The 11,478-nt window shown below is 36.2% G+C and overlaps 1 protein-coding gene across 1 annotated transcript in view; it reads left to right on the top strand.

The window, feature by feature from the left end:
• Nucleotides 1-4,632: 4,632 nt before the first annotated feature.
• LOC141392453 (uncharacterized) overlaps nt 4,633-11,478 on the top strand; it is a 159,608-nt gene continuing 152,762 nt past the window's right edge. Inside the window, exons 1-3 of the mRNA XM_073965391.1 lie at nt 4,633-5,332; nt 5,428-5,543; nt 5,763-6,620. Of these exons, the coding sequence (XP_073821492.1) occupies nt 4,633-5,332; nt 5,428-5,543; nt 5,763-6,620 (1,674 nt within the window). The remainder of the gene's footprint in view (nt 5,333-5,427; nt 5,544-5,762; nt 6,621-11,478) is intronic.

Genomic DNA, 11,478 nt, shown 5'->3' with positions numbered 1-11,478 from the left:
ACATCAAAGCTTCAAACTTTTGGAGGCTTATAACCGCACAAGTTGATGAGATACGGAAAAACGGCGAGACAAGTGTCTTCTCTTTTTCAGTCTTCTATCACGATGTGATGTCAGATTATGGTTAATAAAACATGACTAAAAAATTACAGAAAGTGTTATTAATAGAATAAAATAAAAAACAGCTAAATTTCACTAAAAAAATTCTTAAAACTAACAAAAAGGAGAGCAGCTCATTATTTGCACACTCATCTAAAGAATTGCAAAATTCAAAACTTTTCAGTTATTCACGGTAGTTTTCGAAAAGTTGGTTCTAATATTTCGTACGCCCATCTTGGGCATCAATAACAGCTTGAAAACGTCTCTGAATTTAATAAATAAGTTTCGGAATGTCATATTCTAATGGCTTTCTTTTTTAATGCATTTTATTTAGTCGCTCCCGGTAGTGCGTTAGGACTTTTTCTTCAGGTGTACCCACGAATTGTCCATGGGTTAATATCTAGACTTTGGACTGGGGTGTCAATGACTTTGGTGCAGTTGTATAACAACCAAGTCCTACATAAATAAGATGTATGTTTAGGGTAGTTGTCTTAGTGGTACTTATATTGCAATTTGTTTGAATTTTCAGGATCAATTCATTTTTTAAAACATCTGAATAAACCTCATCTGTCATTGTTTTCTCCAAAATCTGTATATTACCAACGTCACTGCTTGATATACAAGCCCATACCATAACAGACAGTTTTCCGAACTTTACGGTATGTATTATATTTTTGTTTTCCATGGCTGTGATAGTACAATATAATATAAGTCTCATCAGAAAATATAAAGTCATCCCAATACTAAAGATGGCGTGAAAAGTTGGCTGTAGCAAGTCGGAACTCCGACTCCGGCCAATTTTTTTCTACATTATAGAAATATAAAATTTAATTCGGACACCAAAATTTTTTCAAAAAATCATTATTTATTTTAAAAGAAAACAAGTAAGAAAAGCCTATAGTCGGACGGAGCCGACCATGGGATACCCTATACCACTATCCCTGGACAATCGCTCTCCACGGAACTTCTTTTCAATGATTGTGAAAATTTAATTATCAAATATCAGAGATGTAATGTATAATACTTATAATACCAAACCCAAAAAGTTATCTAGCATGACAAAGACATATTTATAGCAGAAAAGGAAAATTTAGTTCACACAAAGTAAAATGTAATGAAACCCACTTATGTAGTACTACTACTTCCGTTGTTCACACAAAAGTTTCAGTCCATTTAACCCGCTAACTATTATCTGATCTTCACATTGGTTTGTACGCTTCTTCTCCATCATAAACTCAAACTTTGTTTAAAATTTTGCGGGTTATTATTTTGACCTACAGAGCCTCTACAAAATTGGTTAAAATTTTGTTTTTGGTCCATTTCATCCCCTGAACATTTCACGATCACCACCAAAAACTAATCATTTCTATTCTGGCGCGAACCCAACCTCCTTAAAAATTCGTTACAATCGGTCCATAATTGCGGCCTTAAGCTTGTTTACAATTTTTAATGGACAGACACACATCGCTAAATCGCTTTATCTCGTCGAGATATGAATTTTGGCATACCAAATAAGGGGCGAATATTTCGTGGTGTTATATAAACTTTTGGAGAGACAATATGTAGCATGGGATAAAAATGTGGTTCTCTACACAGAACCCATTATATATTAGGCAGTAGGCCCGTTATCTAGCAAACACTTTATTGCAATTTACATCAGAGGAAAGGTCAGTACTTTTTTCCGTATGTAGGCTACTTTGCGAAATATATATGTCCTCAAGGAATTAAAATATCGATCAAAAATAAAATTTGTATATGTTTCATACAAAAGTAATGGTCCATTTCACCCGCTAAAGAATATCAGATCATCATTCAAAATTGTAGACATCTTCTTCGACCTATACTCTTACCCGGTGTAAAATTTCGTGACTATTGATGTATAATTGCGACTTCTAGCGAGTTTATTATTACACTACAAACAAATAATGGAATATATTAGGCTGTAACTCTGTTATCTGATCACGCACACCAACATAATTGGCATCAATTGAAAGGTCAAGCGTCCCACTTTCAAGTATATCTCACTTGTCCGGAATGTCACTTCCAGGAATTAAGATATAAGCTGTATATTAAAAATTGTCAGAATTTTCACACAAAAGTTTTGGTCCATTTAACCCTCTAAATATTATCCGATCGCCATCTCAAATTGCAAGCTTCTCCTTTTTGATATACTCTTACCTTATTTAAAATTACGCGTTGATCGGACTATTATTGAGACCTACAGAGCAGCTAGAAAATTGGATAAATATTATGTTTTTGGTCCATTTCACCCTCTAAATATTTCACGATCATCACCAATAAGAATAGGGATCTATTCTGATCTGAGCCCGACCTCCATACAAAATTTCGTGACGATCGGTCCATAATTGCGGCCTGGAGCGTGTTTACAATTTATAATGGACAGACGGACGGACGGAGGGACGGACGGACACACATCTCAAAATCGCTTTATCTCGTCGAGATATGAAGATTGGTATACCACATTGGGGGTCTCCGACGAATATTTCGCGGTGTTACATGAATTTTTACCAAAACAAACTTATAATACCCTTTTCCACATTGTGGTATAGGGTATAAATATAAGAAAACAATTAAGCAAACGGTATATTAAACTAAGTTATAGGGCGATTCGAAGGATATCTACTATCCTTTGAAGTCAAATCTTTTCATCTCTATTTTGATTACAAAATGCATGTTGAGAATATTTATGGTCCAATTGATGCTTTAATTTTTTGCAAGAAAAAGTAAAGATCTATGATATTCGAATTATTCGAGCTTAGGTAAGATATAGTGTTTCGGTGTATTCTAGGACCTATAATAAAAATTAACGGTTAACAAATTTGTAGAATATTTTGATCTGATACGATCACATGTTATAGGAGAAGGGTCCAAAAAAGACCGCTTTAGTGACCTCTGAGGGTTAAAAAAATATGAAAAATTAAACCAGCGACCTGAAAATCATAAGATCCCAAGGTTAGGTCGAAATCCATTCAGTTTAAGAGTTTTGGCCAGGTTTTTCCTAAAATAGGACACTGTGCAGCGGGAGTGATTTTTTTTTATGATTTTGCTACATTATTTTTCTGAATACGATAAATATATCTCCAATATATGTCTGGGGGTAATACTTAAACAACTGGATGAAGCCTTCGTTGTGTATTTAACAAGTGTCCTCAATCCATCCCATGATGAGAAGCAGTTTCCAACATTAGTATGAATTACGGAACAGCAACAAGAACAACAGCATTACACGCCGTATCTACACCAATGTCGTGCTTTGGTATTGTTAAAGTTAGAAAGTTTTTCGGCAATTAACACACACACGACCCGATCGCAACGAAAGAGCACACAAATGTTTTGATTTGTTTTTGTTTTGCAGCATGCGTGCATACAACGTTACTAACACACTGTCAAAAGTTGCAAATATTGAGAATTTTGTGTGCCCTCTTCTTGGTCGGCTGTGATCTACACATATCAGTCGAGAACTGAACCAGAGCAGGCCAAGCAACCGAACAGTTATGGTGGCCCTTGACCTATCGAAAGCTTTCGATACCGTCAACCATGCCAAACTGTTCGAGGATATAGAGAAGACTTCCTTCCAGCCGTGTTTGAAACGTTGGATAACCAACTATATGTGCGGAATGCCAGTCGTTTGTAGAATTCAGAAAAAGCAGCCCAAAGCCTTTGAGTGAAACTGGGAGTTCCCCAGTTACGAAACTGTTTAACTTCTACCTTTCTGAAACTCCACAACCTCTAGACGGCATATAAATCGTAATGTATGCGTATGATTGTACGATCTTGGCATCGGGTTCTTTCGTCTATGACATACATACATACATATGTTTGTGATGAGTTAAATGTCTACATAGCTGACTCAGTGTAGTTCTTCCTTCTGAGGAATATAAAAATATCCCCCCGCTAAATCCAATGTCATACTGTTTACCACCTGGACGGGGTAAATGAGGCTCCGCATGAACCTTAGATATTGGGTGTAAAGTTCGACAGCATGTGTTTGTTTTGTTGAAGTTTAAATCTCATGTGATTGTTTAAGTCTGAAGTATTGCCGCAATGACTTAACTTCATTACTCTCTATTATAGAGAGTAATGTTTACAAAACGTACCGACAGCCTTGGAAATCATGATTTCATCCAGCATGTTTAAATCGTCCCCGCAAGCCGCAGATATTTGCTAAAAAATCAGAAGTAGGAACGATGTCCTCAAGTCTTCGGTTGCTGACAAAGAAAACTTGTTGACCTCTTATCAAGCAAAAGGCCTGTAGGTGCATACTTTACAATGTTTGTACTTGTAAACTTACATCACCTTTTCTTTGAATTTTAAATTGACAGAAAAATACTTTTTTCATTTTTGAAATTATAATTTTCAGTTCTTGTATTTCATTCGAACCAAATATACGTTTTGTTACTTTTTTATAAATGTGCCTTTGTTTCAATTAAAAAACACATAAACCTCGCACATTAATTGGTGACCTCGCGTTTTAAATCGTTGAATACAAAAACCAAATACAAAACTAGTGTAACAATGCCCTCAGAAAATTCGGATCAATTAGCAGATGGTCGGAATGAAAATTCTCAAGCCCGTAATGTTGCTGCTTCTAGTGTCCACAAGTTGCCTCCATTCTGGAAAGAAAATCCAAAACTATGGTTTGTGCAGGTTGAAGCTATTTTTGCAATTTCTGGTATCACTCGCGATGAGACCAAATTCCAATATGTTGTAGCAAATATCGATTCAAATTTTCTTCCTCACATTTGTGATATTTTGGAATCCCCTCCTGCTGATGGTAGATTTGTTGCCGTTAAAAATCGCCTTATGGAAACATTTTCCGAATCTCAGGAATCAAAACTCCGCAGACTGCTGAAAAATCAAGAATTAGGAGACCAAAAGCCATCGCATTTGCTGCAAATTATGAAAAATCTTGCTTCTGGTCAATTAAATGACGCTGTTCTCAAGACACTCTTTTTGGAACAACTTCCAGAAGATGTTCGGTCTATTTTAACAATAAGTCAAGTAAGTGATTTGCCTTCGTTAGCTCTGCAAGCAGATAAGATCATGAGTCTACGTTCGCCACAACTTTATGAAGTATCTGCTGCAGCTGGCAATATTGATCTGACCAAAATATCCCGTCAAATTGAAGCTTTAGAAAAGAAATTCAACAGCTTTTCTAAAAACCGCTCTCAGACTCGTTCAGACACAGGTAATAACAGCAAGTCGCGTAACAGAAGTAAGTCACGACGCAGAGACTGGTGTTGGTACCATAATCGGTTTGCTGAAAAGGCAACAAAATGCGTGTCCCCATGCTCTTTCTCAAAAAACTAGAGGACCACTCGGAAGTTGCGACAATTCCAGATTACAGTGGTATCTCGTGTCGCCTTTTTGTTAGAGATAAGCTTTCCAACAGAGATTTTTTAATTGACACCGGAGCCGATGTGTCTGTAATTCCTCCGAGCTTCAAGACTTCAAAAACGTCAGACTGTGGTATTAAAATTTTTGCTGCAAATGGTTCTTCAATTCGTACTTTCGGTCAGAAAATTATGCATTTAGATTTCGGATTACGCAGAAAATTTTCTTGGACCTTTATTATAGCAGATGTTACAAAACCCATTATTGGTTCTGATTTTTTAAAACATTTTCATCTTCTTCCTGATCTTAAGCGTAAAGCATTGATTGATGGCAAAACTAATCTGCAAGTTTCAGCGAAAATTTCTAAATCTCCGTCACTAGGCATAACAACTTTGGTGAAAAATGAATCTGTGTACAACAAATTGTTAATGAAGTATCCAGAAGTCTATCAAGCCTCCACTCTTCCTGGAATTAAAACGGAACATGGAATATATCATCATATTGAAACGACTGGACCACCCGTACATGCAAAACCACGGCGCTTAGATCAAAATCGTTTTAAAATTGCCAAAAAAGATTTTGAGTATATGCTCGAGCATGGGATCATTAGATCATCAAGTAGTAATTGGTCGAATCCTCTTCATATGGTTCCCAAGAAAAATGGTGAGTGGAGATGTGTTGGAGATTACCGATTTCTAAATAAAATTACGGTACCTGATCGTTATCCAATACCTTTTATCACTGATGCCAGCATTAACTTAGCCGGTAGCTGCATATTTTCAAAGTTGGATTTGGCGCGCGCGTTCTATCAAATCCCTGTATTTCCTGACGACGTACCAAAAACTGCTATCGCTACTCCATTTGGTTTATACGAATTTGTCAAAATGCCGTTTGGATTGCGAAATGCCGCCCAAAGTTTCCAACGTTTAATGGATGAAGTACTACGTGGTTTACCTTTTGTCTTTGTCTACATTGATGATGTCCTTATATTTTCAAAATCGCCTGCTGAACATTTGGAGCATCTGAAGATTGTTTTTGAGAGGTTTCAGAAATATGGCATTGTCGTCAATCAAGGTAAATGTTCTTTCGGTAATAGTGAAATCGATTTTCTTGGTTTCCGAATATCATCAACTGGAATGCAACCCATTCGAAGCAAAGTTGATGAAATTGTAAGTATCCCTAAGCCTTCGACTATAAAGGACTTACGACGCTTTCTCGGAATGGTAAACTTTTATAGAAGATTTTTACCTAATGCAGCGACAGAACAAGCCCCACTAAACCAACTTCTCAAGAATGTGGTGAAAAATGATAAACGACCTGTCATTTGGACTAAAGAAGCGGAAAAATCATTTTTGCAATGTAAGTCAAGCTTATCAAATGCAGTGTTGTTATTTCATCCCGTTAGTGATGCAGAATTATCCATTAAAGTAGATGCATCAGATTTTGCTTTAGGTGCTGTTTTGGAACAACGAATAAATGGTGAGTTACAACCATTATCTTTCTTTACCAAGAAGCTAAGCAAAACTCAGCAACGCTATAGTACTTACGACCGAGAACTATTAGCGATTTATGAAGCTGTTAAGTATTTTCGGGACTACGTAGAAGGCCGTTCGTTTTCAATCTATACTGATCACAAGCCACTAATTTACGCTTTTTCTCAAAAGCCAGAAAAAGCAAGCCCTCGTCAACAACGACAATTAAACTTTATTGGCCAATTTTCAACGGATTTGAGGTACATTAAGGGTAATGAAAACGTCGTTGCAGATACACTCTCCCGTGTAGAATCATTATCATTATTGGATTTTGAAGAACTTTCAAAACTTCAACAAAGCGATCAAGAACTTCAAGATTTGTTAAAATCCGAAACATCAATGAATTTACAACTCATTACAATTCCTGCCTCAAATACGAAGATATTTTGTGACGTCTCTCAAGCTAATAATCCAAGACCATATGTTCCAGTTCAATTGCGAAAATCAATATTCTATGGTTTACACAATTTATCTCATCCTGGTTCAAGATCTTCCGTAAAACTTGTCACTGAACGTTATTGCTGGCCTTTCATGAAAAGAGATTGTGTACAGTGGACGAAATCTTGTCAGTATTGTCAACGATCAAAAATAACTCGCCATACAAAAAGTCCTATCGGGACATTTCCATTATCATCGCGACGTTTTGCTGATGTGCACTTAGATATAGTTGGCCCATTTCCACTATCAGATGGTCATCGCTATATTCTTACCTGCATTGATCGATTTACCCGATGGATGGAAGCAATACCAATGCCGAATATTACAGCGGAAACTTTGTCCCAAAGTTTCTTAAATGGCTGGGTATCTCGTTTGTGTCCACCAGATATTGTTCATACAGACAGAGGACGTCAGTTCACATCGAATACTTTTCGGAATCTATTAAAGTTATTAGGAACTCGATTAAAACATTCGACTTCTTATCATCCACAATCGAACGGATTAGTTGAACGTCTTCACAGAACTCTTAAATCCGCATTGATATGCCACAACAAAACTCAATGGACAAGGTCTTTGCCTTTAGTATTGCTAGGGTTAAGAACTTCGGTAAAAGATGCAATTAATTGCTCTCCAGCTGAAATGGTATATGGCGAAACACTTCATGTTCCTGGTCAAATGTTCACCGAAAGTAATGTCGTTCTAGATTCAGATGATTTTCTGTTACATCTTCAAACATTAATGTCTGGAATTAAACCCGCAACAACTTCAAATAAGAACAGTTCAAATATATTTATCAACAAGGAATTGAATGTATGTTCCCATGTGTGGATAAGAAGTGATCATGTACTTAAACCTCTTGAGCAAAAATTTCATGGACCTTACAGAGTGATCAAAAGATTTCCAAAATATTTTACCCTTCAAATCGGAAGCAAGAAAGATAACATCACAATTGATCGACTTAAACCAGCATTTACAGAAATTGAACATTTAGAAATTGATTTAAGTCAACAGATGACCCCTATTAAATCTAAAGAGAAATCTGTATCGTTTTCACTAGGAAGGGGGTAATGTAGGTGCATACTTTACAATGTTTGTACTTATAAACTTACATCACCTTTTCTTTGAATTTTAAATTGACAGAAAAATACTTTTTTCATTTTTGAAATTATAATTTTCAGTTCTTGTATTTCATTCGAACCAAATATACGTTTTGTTACTTTTTTATAAATGTGCCTTTGTTTCAATTAAAAAACACATAAACCTCGCACAGGCCGATCTTTGGTAACGTACGAGCCCATGCTGGTGGAAGAATATTCAAACCTGCGGGCCTGAGAGCTGCAACAGGGTGCATCCTCATGACCCCAGCGTAGGAGACGGAGATTTTATCGGTACATCAAAACAACAACATGTTGTCGACGAAGTGCGTGTTTACGTGAGCATCCCTTCCACGATCTAGTGGAAAGGCTTCCCCCACCAAGGCACGTCAGGAGAGATTTTTAGGACGTGGAGAAACGGAAGTCGAAAAGTATTAACGATAACCTCTGTATCATCGAATATCATTTATACTGATGCAATTGCAAAGGCAGTACAAAGGTACAGTGTGAATGCCGTTCTCGGAGACCATCCCCCATAAATCTAAACAAAAGAAATCCAGCTGCCAATGGTCAGGGATTGAAGCGTAGATTTTCCGCGTGTAAGGCGGTGTAAATATTGGATTCATTTAATAATCTATTCCATCCTTGATAATTTTGGACTCGTTCCTTTCGATAAGTTTCGTGACAATCCAGCATCGTAGGATTTGAAAAGCATAGACTTTTCCATGAAATAAATAGTATAGTTGTTATGACAAGCGCAACCCTTAAACTTAACATACGCGAACATTTTGAACTTTTATGAGAAGGGAATCGGAAGGAGTTGTCCGAGTTATCTAGCCCACCAGTCATTTTAGTTGGTCGCCGTGTATTTTTAAAGCACTCAGACTATTGTGACAGGAAACAAAAATTTGTCCACTATATACACTGCCGCTCACTTGAATAGAACCCCCCTAAATTTTTTTTCAACCTCCATTTTTTTCCGAACTATACAAGATGTGGAGTGTTTAAGGGCCTGTTTATGTATGTCGATAAGAAAACGAATGCGGAAGAAAAACTACCAAATTTGAGTGTGTATTTCAAATTTCTTTTTTGTTTTGAAGCAAAAGCAAATGAAATAATATTTCAAAAACTACAGTTTGGGTGTCTTTCATGCGCACACATTTTCGTTTCGAAATACATAAACCGGGGGTAAGTTTTATTATATATTGCTTCATGTGTTCGGAGTTAACTTATTCATTAATTTGCATTCAAATCCAATTTATATAAGAACAAGTAAGCCAAAGCTATAGTCGGACGGGGCCGACCATGTGATACCCTACACATTTACCACTGGGAATTAGCTTTTCAAAAATCAAAATTTATTTTTGGAACAAATAATCTTATTGTAAAAAATAACTTTGTGGATTCTGGAACCGTATCGCACCAAGCTTAAATAATAATATAATAATTGTTTCACAAACATCTCAGAAGGGACCAGGGAGACTTCTCTCATATTAATGAGTGAGTGTACCCCGATTCATGAAGGTTTTATATGTCTGAAATACTCAGAAAATGTCACAAACCTTACTGAAGGATATTTTGCCACTGTTGAAAATTTGATTTTGCCTGGCTGGGGAATCCTTTTGCAAAAAGGTGACAAAGCGACCTATGTTGCTACGTATGCATAAAAATCCAATTGGGCAATTAAAACGTTAGGACGCCATGTGTTTCGCTACACAAAACACATTATATGGTAACATGGGGCGCCATCGCCACGTTTTTGTTCAAAATGTTCTCATATCGACACCGTTAAAGTTTTTTCAAATATTATTTTTGTTAAAAATATTAGCATATCTTGACTATATGTTTTGATATATGAATCGTTATAATTTTGTTTTTTAAATATTATTTTTAAGAATTTACAAAATGTCTAAAAAGTGGCGAAGCCTCCCCACCCATGGGGCAGCTTCGCCATCGATATGGGACATTCACCAACGGGCTCTATAACTACAATACCATACTTCTTCCTTAAATATCAACATTATGCGAAAAACAGAACATGTTTTCTATTGAATAATCAAAAATAATGTTAAAATTCACAAAAAGAACCAGAGTCTACTACTTAATTGAAGTAGGTACCTTGAATTCAGGTACAAAAATGATAATATTACTAAAACAAGATACGTTAAGGATAATATTTGATTTTAACTTCACATTATAGTGTCATATATCTATGGCATAAAGAATTTAAGTTAAACATGACAAATTTCTAAAATTAACCCACCACACCCCTATCATGGCGTAGGCGCCCCACCCCTTACATATTTCATAATATTACTATATTCACATTTGTAATTGATTTTTTCATGCGAATGATTGGGATTTATAATCTTCAGTAGTTGTCTTCTAACGGTATAAAATGTGCTTTTGATATCACAAAAGGTAAAGAAGATATCACAAAAAATACCTACCATAATTATTTTTCCCAATACCCTGAAAACACAAAACCGCGTGCGTCCGCTATCATACCAATGACACAACTGCCAACTTTTGGGAGATTATAGACCTACATTAAACTCACAATTTTCCCTTTAACGGATATTTTCTATCATTTGTAGCTTGCGAGAAAATCGGCGATGGCGTAGCCGCCCCATGTTACCATATATTAGGCAGTAGGCCCGTTATCTAATATACACGTGATTGTAATTTGCATCAGGGGGAAGTTCAGTAGTTCTTTTTCCATATGTAGTCTACTTTGCCGGCATATGCCCTCCTGGAAATGAAATATAGACCAAAATATTTTTTTGTATTTTTCATACAAACGTAATGGACCAATTCACACGCTAAATAATATCAGATCGTCATCCAAAATTATAAGCGTCTTCTTCTACCTAAACTTTTACCCCGTGCAAAATTTCGTGATTATTGAGTTATAATTGCGAACTCTATATAGCGTGTTTATCATAACACTTCAAACAAATAAC

The sequence above is a fragment of the Musca autumnalis genome, unplaced genomic scaffold (genome assembly GCF_047663935.1).
Source record: "Musca autumnalis isolate F117 unplaced genomic scaffold, ASM4766393v1 scaffold_2, whole genome shotgun sequence".
Taxonomy (NCBI): Eukaryota; Metazoa; Arthropoda; class Insecta; order Diptera; family Muscidae; genus Musca; species Musca autumnalis.
This window is presented reverse-complemented; position numbering and strand designations above follow the sequence as displayed.